This window comes from Thamnophis elegans, chromosome 3 (genome assembly GCF_009769535.1).
Source record: "Thamnophis elegans isolate rThaEle1 chromosome 3, rThaEle1.pri, whole genome shotgun sequence".
In the NCBI taxonomy this organism is placed as follows: domain Eukaryota; kingdom Metazoa; phylum Chordata; class Lepidosauria; order Squamata; family Colubridae; genus Thamnophis; species Thamnophis elegans.
The window spans coordinates 88,256,828-88,273,366 of record NC_045543.1 but is presented as its reverse complement, the minus strand read 5'-3'; the positions used below and the strand labels follow the sequence as shown (position 1 = coordinate 88,273,366).

At 36.8% G+C, this 16,539-nt stretch overlaps 1 protein-coding gene across 1 annotated transcript in view; it reads left to right on the top strand.

Annotated features, from left to right (window-relative positions):
- SEMA4D (semaphorin 4D) overlaps positions 1-16,539 on the top strand; it is a 102,814-nt gene that overhangs the window by 80,758 nt on the left and 5,517 nt on the right. Inside the window, 15 exon segments of the mRNA XM_032214107.1 lie at positions 584-646; positions 2,053-2,151; positions 4,772-4,865; positions 5,523-5,636; positions 6,313-6,321; positions 6,324-6,362; positions 6,365-6,462; positions 8,955-9,012; positions 9,015-9,060; positions 9,062-9,127; positions 9,221-9,270; positions 9,273-9,376; positions 11,609-11,831; positions 13,255-13,370; positions 15,500-15,672. Coding sequence (XP_032069998.1) covers positions 584-646; positions 2,053-2,151; positions 4,772-4,865; positions 5,523-5,636; positions 6,313-6,321; positions 6,324-6,362; positions 6,365-6,462; positions 8,955-9,012; positions 9,015-9,060; positions 9,062-9,127; positions 9,221-9,270; positions 9,273-9,376; positions 11,609-11,831; positions 13,255-13,370; positions 15,500-15,672 — 1,352 coding nt within the window.

Genomic DNA, 16,539 nt, shown 5'->3' with positions numbered 1-16,539 from the left:
ATGAATTTAGTACCACTTGCTTCCTAGTACCATTTTAGAGCGATATTAAGATTTCTGTGGTTAAAAGATATTCTGAGTAGAAGCACGCTGCTGGTGAAATTCTGCTAGCATAATTCTGGCATAGATTTATGGAAAGCTCAAAAACTCAATCTAGATGCTTTTATTGGGTGGAACTTGTCAGCTATTTTCCAGCTGCTGACTCTTTGATTCACAGTAGCCTTTTATATTATTGCTTTCCTGCTGCTTATATTCCCCATTCACTGGAGGAAATGTCTCCAAGCATGGAGAAGGACCTTTTAAGTTTCAGGGTATAATGAATCACTGCAGAAATCCATTCAGTATAGATTAGAATATAATGTGTAATAATTTTGCCCTTTGTTGGTGTTGCTTAAGCTTAGTTGGTGTTGATATAGCTCCAGAATAGCAGGTATATGTGAGAAAGTTATTTGTCAAGAGTGTACCTAGTTAATTTAGAATTTTCATTTATGTTTGTCTTGGAATGCTGTCTATTTTCTGGCTTTAGTGTTAGTTGCTGAGGGCAATAGCATCAGAAAAGCCTTTTGATTTTCTTGTTTTCCTCCAGGTGTTTTGGAAGGTAACAGAAGACAAGAAAACGAAATGTGCAGAAAAGGGCAAATCAAAACAGGTGAGTAAATGTTGTTGATTGTCCCATATCCATTTTACTTTGAAGAAAGCATTGGTATGAAGAAACCATTTAGTGGCCTTTTAATCAAAATTGCAATAGAGTGAGTTTTCCATGGTAAGTCATATTGCTAAAAGTGCCACATTTGTGTATATACGTATGGCAATAGTTGATTTTTTCTAAATCACAAAGCACTGCTAAGAATGCATACTCCTGTGCATTCTTTAAATGTGGTAGACGCAGTATCCAACTGGGACAGTCACTCCCTAAATCAGCTACTGCTTCTCCCTGTTTTTTTCACCTTCCGGTATGTATACAGGCTTGCCTTTGTGTTGCAACACTTTGGAAACACTAGTGTTGAAGGATTGGTAACCTATTGGTGGAAAATAACCCCACAGGTATTTACATTGGATCTTCTTTACTGCTGCTTTTGAATGAAACAGGAATAATTTCCTCCCCCCACCCCACCCCTATCCTACTAGGATGATAGAATTATCTCCTTTGCCTGAACATCAGTTTTTGATTAACAGCACAAATGTGGAATCCATCATTTGGCATCTCCCCTTTCTTCCTTCATTTGAAATGTTCCCAGCTCCATGCTGTGAGGCTGTGGTTCTTTTTTGATGCCCGAGGAAATAGCCTGAAAATGAAAGGAGGATCAAATAATCATTTTTCACTCTTTGCAATCTCTTTGGTAGGCTCATGCAGTGTTTATATAGATGTAGGATTTCAGGAAAAAACCAATTTGCATAATGCTTGTGGAAAAGTTGTTGGATATCACTGTCAATTTGTTAATTTTTCATTATCTTTCAAAAGATTTTAAAGATGGAAAGTAGGTAACTGAATTCTGAATTTTTGAAGCATCCTACCATAATTGGAAATGATACTTAGATTGGCAGCTCACTAAAAAAGATTCAATGAAACTGTATTAAATTAATAAAAAATAGGTTTATGTCCAATACATGCGGTGAAATCAGTAGTGCATACTTGCACATCGACATTATATTCGAGGCACGCAATATACTCAAGCTATGAGAATTATTAAAGAAAGGTTTTTAGCTATAGAAAGCAAACAGAGATTTAGCTATATTTCATCCCACTTTAGAGCTTATACAGCATACCCCAGATGGGAATTTACCAGATGCTACCTATGTAGTTTTTTCTGCCCAATGAAGAATCTTATTTAGGACTAAACGTGATGTCTTCCCTTTCACAGTCTGCAATGGGAGACCTACTCAAGCCCCATGTTTAAAATTTTGCCTAAAAATGGGCTAATATAGTGAACAATTTTTACCTGTGTGCACAAGTTAAAGCCATTTATGTTACCAATTTGGAGTTTTTACAAAAACATTGAGGTTTTGATGATTTCTTTATTTTCTCTCCTGTTAATTTTTCTTTTTGTTTAACAGACAGAGTGCCTTAACTATGTTCGTGTCTTACAATATTTGAATGATACTTTGCTCTATGTGTGTGGAACAAATGCATTTCAGCCTATCTGTGATCATCTGGTAAGTGTGAGAATAAAGTTTATTTAGAGACAACTGGAAAATTATGTTCAGTAGTGTAAAGAGCAAAAGCCCATTTTGCATAATTAAAATTCAGTTAAAAATTCTTAGTCTGATAATAAAGACTTATCCTAATTTACGAATGTTGTTTTTACAGAACATATGGAAATATCCTTTCCATGCCTGATACGCCTTTTGTTTCTTTATCTAAACTCACTTCTTGACTCTCCGTTTCTCTGGTCCCTGTCAGCTTCTGACGTGATCTTTATTTTTCAATTCTGAATCCTTCAAATTACATCCCTCCTTTTAACAAAAATACACCTGTCTACCTTCCATACATCGTATTCTGTATTATCGTTCTTCTTTATTTTGATCTTGTTTTGTTCTCAAGGACAAAATTCTTGTGAACTTTCTTTATTTAACATCCCTTCAAAAATAATGTCAACTTTTTAAAGACATGTAGTTCCTATTTCTAAATTGCAACTTTGTTGCTTTAATGGGTTTTTTTACTATTAGAAGCATTCTTTAACATTCTGAATCAGGTATTGACATTCTAACTTTTTTCACTTCCACTCTTTTGTCTCTTAATTTTTATCATAATTTGTCCACCGATCTCCTAAGAGTTAGAATACTATTTGGCATAATAAAAATTGAATTTGCATAGCTCCCCCCCCCCAAATGTTTGTAGTCAAACTCAGTATTCTTCACATTTAATCCAGGGCTCTAAACATTTCCTTATTTTATCAAAATTGAGAAAATGATGTTACTTTCAGAACAAACTGGGATGTCAAAATAGTTATAAAATGTATTGATTTTAAACTGCTAATCGGTTTTCTGATTTGGGTGGCAACAAAGTTACGGTAATAAAAGGCTTCCTAAATATTTAGGCAAAATACTTTTGCATATTTATACCTGAGACATGAATGAATATAATCAGTAATCTCCATAGCATATCAAATTTTATTCTGTTGTGTACCCCAGTTGTCCATATTGTTCTTTGCTGAATCTTTGCTCACATCCTCTTGTCACGCTTAATTTTGCTCTAACCGCAACTTTTCTTTTGCCTTCAATTGGCTTCTAAATGAGGACTCAACTCTTCAATGTTTATTGCAGACGGTTATAGATTTCTAACACATTGTGAAACCAGGGAAGACACAAGCATTCTCAAACAGAGGTGATCCTCTGTTTGATCACCATTCACAAATGGAGAGCAGCTGTTTACAGCAAATACTATCCAGAACCAGTGGAATTTCCCTATAGTCTTATGGGTCCAGAATTCCACACAATGCAGAAAAACATTAACAGAGAATAAGCAGTTTGCCGCAGCATTACCTCTCTACGACAACTTGCTGCAGGACAACTTGCTACAGCCAACTCACTACAGAACAACTCACTGCAGGATAACAGTTGCACTAATTTCAAAGAAATAGTGGAATAAAGTTATTAAAGAAAGGATGCCAAAGGAGGAACAATTGAAATGTGAATGATAAGAATTAAACTAATAAAATATGAATGATAAAAACTAAACTAATGTTTAATTATTTAAAATAATTAAATTGAATTGTTGAATTGTCCCATGGCGAGTTGTCCCGCGATGAGTTGGTTGCGGCAAACAGGCTGTACGACTGTGAATGAAGAAGGGGCAGAAATGTCATTCATTTCCAGTCTTTGCCAGAAGACTGAACTGAGCCTTGTGCTTCGTTTGAAACAGTCTCCTTACACATGTTCCTGTATATGGAGTGGAAAGTAACAGTGATAATTTATTACAAAACCAAATACTTTATAATTCAGAGCACACTCATAACTTTGATTTGGTTCATTTGTTAATTAATATAGCAATGTTATAGGGTTGATAAGATTCAATGATTTTATACAGTTCAAATATGTGAGTCCTGCTAAAATTAAACATCTAAGGCAGTATCTCATTTGTGATTTAAATTAGGTGTTGGGATATTTACCAGGAGATAATGGACTGAAGTCTGGAATGAGTTTAAACAGTTATGAATATTTCAACGGATGATTTCAAAAATGATTGCATGGGTTTGGTCTTTGTATATTCCAATCCCATTGACATTTTATTTATTTTGTTTTTGTTGTTTGCCAATTTGAATTGCCTTTAGCAGTAATAAAATATTTGAATAAATTGAATAATCATGACAGCATCCTTTTGCCAGTATCTGATCCAATAATGAAATGTTATAGCTCTGTATGTGTCTATGTGCATTCCAAATGATGTCTTCCATTTGTAAATTCTAACCTCCCCCCCCCTCCCCCAAATATCTTTTTTTTCCTTATCATGGAAAGGGAGTAGAAATATGGTCCAGTGTGGTATAGCAGCTCAGGTATTGGACTAGGATCGTACTCTCAAGCATAGAAACTCATAGGTAATTTTGAACCAATCATCCTCTCTCAACCAAATCGTCTCTCAAAAGATTGTTGAAGAGAAAAGTGAAGGAGGAAGTATACTGTGTATACTACTTCAAAAAAAATCTAACAATTAAATAAAAAGAATGCTCTTTTAATTGGTAGAACTGAGAAATATTCCATATGTTCACAACTGTAAGGTGGAATGTAGCTTATATTTCAAATAGAAAATAAATAAAAAAAATAAACTGTTTTGTAGAATCTGACAACATTTAAGCTTATGGGGAGAAATGAAGATGGTAAAGGAAGGTGCCCATTTGATCCTGCACAAAGTTATACATCAGTCATGGTCGGTAAGTATATAATTTCAACAATGTTATTCTTGAACAAATCAAGAAGATATACATGTTTGTTTAGCAGTAGTAAAGTTTCTTTCAAGCTATTTTTTAGAACGGAATTTTTCTGATTTAAAAAAAGTAATTTGGCACAAGCCGTTCTTATTAATTTAGCTTTCCTCATAATTTTTAAAAATCACTCTTTTCTACTTCTACCCCAAAGAATTCAACCAACAAATGCAAAGTTTATATAGGAATAGGAAAAGAGGTACATTAGGAATAAATATGTAATCAAATAATAATTGCATTAAATAACTACACAGAATTGTAACTCTTTACATTTAAAGGATTGCACCGTTTTATTTTTTCTTTTGTTAATTTTTTCCCCCACTTTAAAAAAAAACACTTTCTTTTTCCATGACAATGCACATATTTTTATCATTTGTGGGTTTCTCCCATTTCTCTGTCATTATTTTAAAAGCAACATTTCTCTGTCATTATTTAAAAGCAATACAGAGTATTTGCTTTAAAAAATAGAGAAGTGGTATATAGAGATTTGACAGGTAAGAAGAAAGCAATTTAATTTTAGTCCGGATGGGAAAGCAAAATAGAATGTCATGTAATGTTTCAAGAGAAATACATTTAGTTTTATTCTGTTTTGTTGTTGTTCCACAGATGGGGATCTTTACTCTGCAACATCTTACAATTTTTTAGGAAGTGAACCTATTATTTCTAGGAACTCACTGCAAAATCCACTAAGGACAGAATATGCAATTCCTTGGCTTAATGGTGAGGAAATTTAGAGGGGGTTTGATCCTAGATAATTTTAACAATGACCTTGAATTTTAAAAAAAACCTACGCTAAAATGTTAGTCAAAACTGTCAGGTTTATCTGATGTAGATTTTTTCCTATTTTTTCTAAACAATAACAACCAGTGCTGCTTTCAAACCCACAGCTGCAGAAATAACCTTTTTTCCTGAATTTCCATCTATGTTTGAAAGCGATGCCAAAATTCCAAGTAATGATTTCAGTATTTAAGATGCTGGTTTTGATTAACCCAATTTGGTTTTGATTATGAATGACCTGGAGACTTTTCAACCAGCAACAACCAGCAAACAGCAAGGAAAGTAACCTGCTTGACTTGTTTATTTACATGCTGTTTCTGCAACTCTCTTCCCCATAGAATATTTTGTTGGGTTTTCATCCATGCTATTTTATCAAATATGTTTTGGGAGCTATGCATGTGTTTTCCTCATTTGTAAAACAAGAAATTTAGATTGGAATCACTCATTCAATCATGCACGTAAATCTTGATCTCTGAGTTTAATCCATGAAAAGCTTTTCCTGTTAGGTTTGTGAAAATGGAAATAATAAAAAAGTATCCAATGAACAATTACAGAAAAGTGGGCCACAGGAGTATAATTAAAATGGTGGTCAATGTGGTTTATATTTTTCTTTATATAGAACCAAATTTTATTTTGCTGATGTGATAAGAGCTGATCCAGAAAGCCTTGATGAGATGACGACAAAGTGTACTTCTTTTTCACTGAGGTGTCAGTGGAATATGAATTCCTTAACAAACTGATGATTCCAAGGATAGCTAGAGTTTGTAAGGTGGGGTGAAAACATTTTCTATTTCTTTCTGGGATGGAGGAAGGAACCAGTTGAAACAAGAATTTGTTTTGTCAGTCCAGACATGCCTTTTCTTTGCAGCCTATCCCAAGGGCAACAGTGTTAGTCTGTTTGGCCTTTCTACTTAAGAGCCAAACTTGCCATTCTTTAAATTAGATCTGCTGTGTTTCCACAGAGCACTATAACATTAAACTGGACTGTGTGTAGACAGCCATAATTTCCATCGTTTGCCAAATGTTGCTAACTCCTGGTAGTTCCAGCCAGCATAGCCTTTAGTGAGGGATTTCAAAAGCTGTGTTTATCAGCATTTGAAGGCCATAACAAGTTTTCCATGGGAAGGAAACATTAAAAAAAATATCCAAATTACTCTCAACAATTAATGCTTTTTGTATAGCTTTTTGCTGAGAGAACAGAATTGCTTACTGGAATTGCTAAATGTCTGTGAAAATTGGGCGGCGGGGAGGACCAAAGACTTGGTATGGTACAGTGGGTGAAATTCAACAGGTTCTGACAGGTTCTGGAGAACCGGTAGCAGAATTTTGTGTAGTTTCGGCTGGCCCCAGAGTGGGGTGGGAATGGGGATTTTGCACTATCCTTCCCCTGGAGTGGGGTGGAAATGGGGGATTTTGCCATCAAGCATGCCCACAGAACTGGTAAGAAAAAAAATTGAATTTCACCACTGGTATGGTATCCTGAAAACGAAGGGCTTTTATGATACTATCACACATTTCTCTCCTCACATATATGCTTATCAGTCATTGTCAGCCTGAGGAATTGGGAAATAGTGACCACTTGGCCATTAAGTATCAAACTGGTTCGACTGGAATGTGTCCTTCTGTGCCAAGAGAAAACTCCTGATAATCTATGGTGCTTTCTGTCACTCTTTATGTGAGTGCAGTAAAAGTTCCTTTACCATGAACAATGGTTTTTTTTCCCCCAAGACATTTAATGCTCTTGTCACCTTGTACTTTTATTGTGGGGGAAGGGTGCGGAAGTTTGTAACATATTAGGCTGTGCATTTAATTTGCAACATGTATTAAGCAGTTCAAGTTGATTAAGCCTGCAAGATTTGTGAAATCCCAGCAGTTTTACCAAATGTGCTTTGGTGTGGCAATGATGGTTCTCTGCACACTGACAGCTTGTCATTACTTTGAAATGGTAGCACAACTAATATATAATCTGGATTCTCATTTTTTAATATGGAATTATATGAAGGGGATAGGGCAATATGAGAGCAGCTTGATGTAGTGATTAAGGTACCAGGCTTAGAAATTGGGATACTGTGAATTCTAGCTCCGCCTTAGGCTGAAAGCTAGCTGGATGACCTTTTGCCAGTCCTCTTTCTCAACCCTTGCAAGCTACTTTTGAATCTTGCCGAGAAAACTCCAGAGACTAGTTGAGGCAGTCATCAGGAGGTCAACAATATATTGAAGGCATACCATTCATCAGATGTGGTATTCTGCTGGTTCGCCCCGGTTCAGGAGAACCAGTAGTGGTGGCGCGGGAGGCTCCACCCACCCACCCTGGACGTCATCATGGATTCTCTGCGCATGCGCAGAAGCACCATGTGTAAGCACGCTGCCACTTTTGAACCAGTAGCGAAGATTAGAGTATTTCATGCCTGATATATATGCACATCCTTTGCATTGCTGGTGGTATTTAGGAAAAGTTGTCTACTTTTTAAGAAAAAGTGTGGTCGCAGCAAAGGCTGAAGACAAGGGATATTTTAAATTATAATTCTTTCAGTGTAACATGTTTCTCTTTCGGAAGCTCTGGCTTAAAATTCATTATTTGGAGATTGAGGCTTCCTGTTACTTTGCGGTGCAAGAGCACAATTCTTCCTGTGTCACAAAGGTAGAGGGAAACAAACATTTCCAACTGCCCCCCAGGTTGATATCAATTAAGTTGCACAGGGAAAAGACACAATTCTTCCTAATGCCAAGGTTGTTGGGAGTGTGGGAAAAAGCTGTATTTATCACAGCAGCCCTCAAGTCATTAACATTATAGAGACACTGAATGGCGTTTATGAACATAAAATTATGTAAAAGCACAGACTGCCTACAGGGCCTTATTCATTTATTTGAAAAGTTTTGTTGTGATGGTGGTGTGGGTGAGTGTGTGTATACAATACATTCTGAAGTCAAAACATTTTAATTCTCAAATCTCCCATTCTGTCTATTAATAACATGTTGAAACTTTGGCAAAAGACATTCTCCAGACAAACCATTGACACCTCCATATTGTAGCAGAAATGTCTCTGTTTGTGGTTAGAACATTTCCCGTTAAGTTTGGATATGATATTTTAAGGTTGAACTTTTCCTCAGTGTTTGGCAGTTTTTAAGTAAGTGGCTTAAAATGTAAATAATGGCTTGGCAAATTTCATATTTTTATATTACTGATGCTTTAACAGTGCAAAACTTTTTTTTAAAAAAATTGATCTTGGACAATGAAAATGCGCTTTTTTTTCTTTCAATGGGGACCAAGGAGGACATCGAACTTTACAAAAAAAATGGACTACTTACCTCAAGGCTCGGTGTTTTGTTCAGTCCCAGAGAAAAATTTATTTTTCAACATTGTCATGATATTTTATCCTAAAGACTTCAAATTTAAAAGAACCAGTGATTTATGGGGTTTTTACTCCTCAGTTGTAAGTAATAGCTTTTTGTTTTAGAGACCCATTTGTTACCACAGGAATGTAAAAAGTTGAATAAGTTTCCATGTTTTTTTTGTTTTTTTTAAGGAATATGTGGGTCTCCTCAGCAGTATGTGCCTACAATATTTCTACAGTGGAAGAGTTTTTGCCAAAGGAAAGTACATGCAAAGCACCACAGTTGAACAATCCCATACAAAATGGTTGCGATACAATGGAGAGATTCCTAAGCCACGGCCTGGAGCAGTAAGTTCTGGATAATATGCAAACTGGTTACTGTTCCCTCTCCTTGATTTCTAAAAAAAAACAATTGCAAGGACAGTTTTTATTCAATTTTAGATACACTTCAGTGGTGGGTTCCAGGCGGTATGGCCCACTACGGCCGTCCTGGTAGTAGCCGGGAGAAGCGGCCACCATACCGGTACTTTGGCTCGTTTGGCCCGCCCGCCTGCATCCCATGGCCGTTTAATAACGTGTTTGGCCCATTGCACACGTGCGCACAGCATGCGGTGTCTGTGCAACATCTGCTGGCCAGCTGGGTGTTGCAGGGTGGTTGTGTGTGCATGCATGCACAGCATACATGCTCATCTAAGACGGCCAGCCCCATACGCAGTGTACTGACTGCGCTGGGGTCCAAACCCACCACTAATATACTTTTGATGGCATCTAACTTAATAGTGATAATCCCCAAACAATAGTAGCACCAGTCTGAATAAGTGAGTTGTTTGTTACACCTCTTGACAAGGTAGATAAAACCAACTGCTGCAAGTTTTCATCTTTTATTATATCATCATCGATAAGTGCTAAATTATATCCCTGAAGACCACAGGGGAGGATTTTAAGAGAACCATAATCTTGGTCTTAACACTAGAAGCTCTTCTAACCATCTATTGGGTTAGTCTTAAGTGATTGGGACATTCCTTGCCCCTTTTGCTTAATTAAGAAGTATCAATAAAGGAGAATATTTGTAGCTCAAGTTTGAAATGAGAGATCCTTGGTGCTCTTTGAACTTGGTTGTTTGCAACATTGTACAGATGATGTTACCTATTTGGGCAATGAATTCTCTACAAGAAAACTGCCAAGCTTAGAGAACACCAAGAGTGCCTCAATTTAGCTAGTTTAAGATTATTATAATGTATATTTAGGTTTGCTGGTCTGATGTTAATAACTAGCCATATATGGAAAATAATTTTGATGAGAAATTGAGGAAGAAATATGCTTATCTATTGATTTGCTTAGAACAGTTATGTAACTGTCCAGCTCAGATGATGTTACTCTAGAGGCCGAGGTGGCACAGTGGTTAGAGTGCAGTACTGCAGGCCACTTCAGCTGACTGCTAACTGCAGTTCAGCAGTTCAAATCTCACTGGCTCAAAGGTTGACTCAGCCTTCCATCCTTCCGAGGTGGGTAAAATGAGGACCCAGACTGTGGGGGCGATATGCTGACTCTGTAAACCGCTTAGAGAGGGCTGAAAGCCCTATGAAGCGGTATATAAGTCAAACTGCTATTGCTATTGCTATGTGGCATACATTGCAAAAGAAAGCAGCACAAAACATTAAAAAACATGATAAGCGCCATTTTTATTTGATCATATGTTATAAGAGTCCTAGTGGCAGAGTGGTTGGGATGTAGTATTGTAAGCAAAGACTGTTCCACAGTCTGGAGTTTGATCCTGATGGGCTTAAGGTTGACTCAGTCTTCCATCCTTCCGAAGTTAGTAAAACGAGGACCCCGATTGTTGGGGGCAACATGCTGATTTTGTAAACCGCTCAGAGAGTACTGTGCTATTGTGATTGTTATATGTTAAAGATTCCTAATGTGCTGTTTCATTTCCAAAGACTATCTTTTAAGAGAATTAAAAGGCACATGAGATAATTCCTCCATTGTTGAGGTTAATTTCATCCAGTTTGGAAAGTCTTGAGTTTTGCCTCTTGAAAAAGTACAAAAATTAGTTCATACAGCTAGATAATTTTTGCAAAAGAGACTTTATTTTACAGCTTGTACAGGTAGTCCTCAACGTACAACCACAATGGAGCCCAAAATGTCTGCTGTTAAATGAGACATTTGTTAAGTGAGTTTTGCTCCCATTTTGCCCCCTTTCTTGCCCACAGTTGTTAAGTGAATCACTGCAGTTGATAAGTAAGTAACCCAGTAAGTAAGTAACCCAGTTGTTAAGTGAATCCGGCTTCCCCACTGACTGCTTGTCAGAAGGTCACAAGAGGGGATCACAAGACCTTGGGCCACAGCAATGGTCCTAAATAAGAACCAGTTGCCAAGTATCTGAATTTCAATCACATGACCATAGGGAGGCTACAAAAGTCGTAAGTGTGAAAAATGGTCTTAAATCACTTTTTTCAGTGCCATTGTAACTTTGAACAGTCACTGTTTGAACTGTTGTAAGTCAAGGACTGTATGTATTATTCCTTTTTAATGTTCATTAATCATAGTGTGTGTTTATGTTTATTTTTCATGGAACAGTGTATAAACAAGGAGGCCAAAGGAGAAAATTTTAAGAGTACACTGAACTTACCTGATAAAACCTTACAGTTCGTCAAAGACCATCCTTTGATGGATGATTCTGTGACCCCAATAGGAGACAGACCCAGATTGATCAAGCGTGATGTGAAGTATACCCAGATTGTGGTGGACCAAGTCCGTGCATTGAATGGCACGTTGTATGATGTCATGTTTATCGGGACAGGTGAGTTTTCCACATTGTATTAAGATGATATGGCTTTTCAGTGAAGTTGAATAGGCCAATCCAATGTGTTAGTTTCAGTTATACTGAAAGTGGGAGAAAAGTGGGCCCAGAATTAATGAAAAGTGCTTCCTACAGTCCTCTTACGATTTAAGATTAGTAGTTTAATGACCATTAAAAGTCACTATGGATTTTTAAAAAGTTACTTACAACTCAGTTCTTGAAATTACAACTGTGCTCTTGGTCATGTGATCACATTTCAGGCGCCTGGGAACCAGATTAATTTTTTGACTGATTGCAGTACTCCATATCGCTGTAACAACAATGTATGGCATTTTTCAGTAGAAAATAGCAAAAGTTGCTCATTGGATATGCTGGATTCAATTAATAAACACACAGTTCTCTTAATGACCAAGATTACTCATTGTAAAAATGGTTGTAAAATCAAGTTCTCTCAGGAGGTGCCTGGGCTTATGACCGTAACAACTTAAGATTTAAATTCCAGCCTCCATCATGGCCGTAAGTCAAGGACTTACCTGTATGCATCTTCAGAAGTTTTCCTTTGTATCTTTGAAAACCTTAAATGAAATTTAGCAATTTAAATAAAAGAGAGACTATCTTTTCAGTCTGGGAATTATTACAAAATGTCCTGGTTGTGTCATTGTCAACTTTCTATCACTGGATAAAATTCTGGGAAATGCAGTAGCTGCTGATCAACTTACAACAGTCTCTTTAATGATTATTCAAAGTTATAACAGTACTGGAAAAAGTGATTTATGACTTTTTCACACTTATTACCACTGCATCATCTCCATGGTCATGTGATCAAAATTTAAATGGTTGGCAGCTGACTCATTTATGATGGTTGCAGTGTCCCAGGGTCATGTGATCAGCTTTTGTGATCTTCTGACAAGCAAAGTCAATATTGAACCTAGATTCATTTAACAACCATGTTACTAACGTACAAACTGCAGTGATTCATTTAACAATTGTGGCAAGAAAGGTTGTAAAATGGGACAAAAGTCACTTAAAAATTGTCTCACTTAGCAACAGAAATTTTCGACTCAATTATGGTTGTAAGTCAAAGACTACCTGTATATTGTTGCATGTTCATTTGATACAGGTGTGGGATATGTTATATAATCCACTCTACTTTTCAAGAGGTGCATACATAAACCACTGCAGTTTATCTAAAATTAAAAGCAACAGAATGGAGATAAAAGCTGAGGCAAAATTGGATCAGGGGCAAAACTGCTGAAGCAGGCAAGTTATATAGTAAAAAGCAATATGCAAAACATTGAAAAAGCAGAGAAAGCTAAAAGGTTTTGAAATCCCTTGTGAAGAAGGAATCTGTAGACTCCCAAGCATGGTCAATGTGTGTTTATTTTTACATGGCTGCCAAAAAGATTGCCTTCTGTCATTTCAGATCAAGGTGCTCTTCACAAAGCAATCAGCTATGAAAATGGAATGCATATTATGGAAGAAATTCAGCTCTTCCCAAATTTTGATTCTATTCAGACTCTCTTGCTTTCTTCAAAAAAGGTAGGGCTGAAGTGAAGGCAAGGAAATTGTAGTAACCCTGGGAAAAAAGAGACCTGAGGAAATCAAAGCTTGCAATATGTAAAGATTGGGGATTTGGGGGGGGGGGGGGAGGAATCAGCTGCTGAATCAGGGTGATTAATTAGGCTCCAAGACAGATGCAGCTCCCTGGGTGATGGGTAGATTTGAGTCTATGCCAAGACTCAAACACCCAAATAGATTCTCATAATATGCTCACTTTTAGTTGCAGAAGCACCAAGTTGTAATTGTTTGTATTCATGCAGCCTTTTGGGGACTACAGATAGTCTTCGGTTAACAAGTACTCGTTCAGCAACCAAAGTTTTCATGTTCCAGCCATCCCAGCCATCAGAATTATGCTGTGTCTGGCAACCGGCTCCCATTATGATTCTTGCAGCATCCCATAATTATGTGATCACAATTTGTGATCTTCCCTGCCATCTTCCCACCAGAAAAGTCAATGGGGAAACTGACAGGGAAGGACACAAATTGCTTGGGTTAATCTTCCTCATGCATGCACCTTTCCCCAGCCGGTCTACGCTGGTGCTGTGCATCACCAGCCACCTGCACACATTTCCTGAGCATTGCTGCACCCATACCACGCCTCCCCAGCCACTCTTGCACTTTCTCCCACTCAATAGCACCTGCTACCCTTGTGCCTCACCTACTCCCATCACTCAGACATTGTTTCCCATGTGGCAGCAGCTGTGCTGACACTACACCTCTACTTCCTCACCTTTTTCCACCCAGCAACAGCCACATAATCCACCTGCCAGCCTATTTGTAATCCACCTGGGACTTGCAATTATGTTGCAAGTTATGTGTGTCATGCTTTACAACTGCATCCCTTCCCAATTGCAGTCCTAAATTAAGGATACCTGTATAGCTTTTTGATTTGGGACTACAAGCAGGAAGGAATGTGATCATTCAGAGATAAGTTTATATTTTCATGAAGAATGAAAGTCTAATGTATCTTAATTTGTTCTGTTGACTAATAGCCTGGAGAGCTAGTGTCAGAATTACTGTGCTCAATGGACAAATAACAAATAATCTGACATCATTCAGTTTTCTGTGATGGAGTTCACACTCAGTACTCAGCCACGATTTGTTTATAATACTTCGTTGATCAAACCATTGTTGGCATCTTGAAATTCAGCGGCAAATTTCAGCAACATGAATGTTACCTATGTTTCTCAAAAATAATGCTAGAAATGAGAACAGATAGACCCCTTCCCATTTGCATCTTCACCTACAAATCTTCCCAAAACACTTTGAAATCAAGCCATGATAACTTGGCAATTTTCCTACTGAATTTAAACAGTAAGTTGATTGAGAAATGGGCTCAAGAGTGAAAGTGTGTTGTTACCCAGCACCTAAAAACAATTGGCCCCTATCTGTGACCACCATGCCACCAAAGGCATCGTAGTTGCATTTATAGTTCAGAAAAAGATTATCCATCCCTATCATAATCTTTGATTTACAAACCACTAGGATTGAGGTTACACAACATTCCAAGCCATAAATAAGCAAACCACATTGATGGTTTAGAAGGCATGATGGATGAGTCCTGCTTGTTACAAGCTCATTTCCATTGTTTATCTAATTCCTGCTTTTTAAACCAAGCGGTGCATATCTTAAAATAACGATAAGCTATTTTAGTTATCTCTTTTAAAAAGATTAGGGCTGGGAGCTTATATTAACATCCCAATCATCTCTTTAATGGAGAAAAGAATGTTGCAACATCAACAGCTGTAGTAATATATAGTAAGTAATTGTCTTAATACTCTGTCCATAAGACACCATAGATGTTTGATGTTTCCATTACTCCTCTGGTTCACAGTAAAAAAACAATAACATCCCACAATTTATTAAGTGAAGGTCCTTGGAATCAGTACAAATTGGAAGTCTGAAGTTGTGTTAGGCAGCTTAGTCCCATGGCAGCCTAATATTGTTAGTTTTGACAATGGTTGTGGCTTACACAGGCTGTTAGTTCACAACAGCAGAATTTTCTTTTGAGAAATACTGTTGCTCAATCTTTTATGAAGCTTCCTTCTTGCTTGAGGTGGGAAGTAAAATATGCCCTCTTATACCGATTGCCTTGGTATTTTCTGCAGGGAAAGCAATACCTCTATGCAGGATCCAATACAGGAGTAGTCCAGTCACCTGTTGCATTTTGTGAGAAGTATAGTACCTGTGTGGACTGTATCCTGGCAAGAGATCCATACTGTGGTTGGAATCCCCATAAATCCCTTTGCGGTGATATCTTCAAAGAAAATGAGAATAACAGGTAAAAGTACTGAGATGCAACTACATTATATATTACAATGAAGATCAAATGTGTTTATGTGAATCAACTACTAAAATGTCATTCAATGAGCAGTTCTAAGCATGCATATTGCACAAAATACAACATCTTGACAGTCCTATATTATTTTTATTCTTTTGAAACTATTTCTTCTTCTAATTCTTTCTGCCTCATCTGGAAAAAGAACTTTAAGCATATGGATAGTTAGTAAAATTTGAAAAGTAATAGGGATGGGATGAAAGAGAAAAAGATATCTGAAAAACTTCGTTTATAACACTTTAGAAAAGAAGAAACTCACAACTTTCCAGTGAACAATGGGATCAGAACACTTAAATAATTTTGTGTATGTTTACTTAGAACTAGGTGTAGCTGGCTTCAATGGATCTTACTCATAATTTTAAAAAACTGTATAAATTGCTACTTTAACTTGTTTTTAGAACTAGGGAAAATAATATGAATTGAAGATTAATAGGGATGTTGTAATTTTCATAAAATATATACAACTTAACATAATTTAATTCTAAGCCAAACTCTCTAAAATACAATGCAGAATATATAAAATGCAAAGTAAAAAAATAGCTTGAATATTTTGCTTTGCGAAATCAGGTCATGTTTAGTTTAGCTTGGGTATGTCTAATGCACAGCCCGCAGGTTGCAGGTAGTTCTGGACAGGACCCACAAAATAACTAAAAATAAAGTTATTTATACAAACTGATATAAAGTTATACATTAATGATATTATATAGTTTGTATGTGGCCCAAGACAATGTTTTAGTATTATATCTAAATTCTAATATGCAATTAAATTAAGCTATATTTTATGGAAATAAGGCAGCTTTATAAACCGTG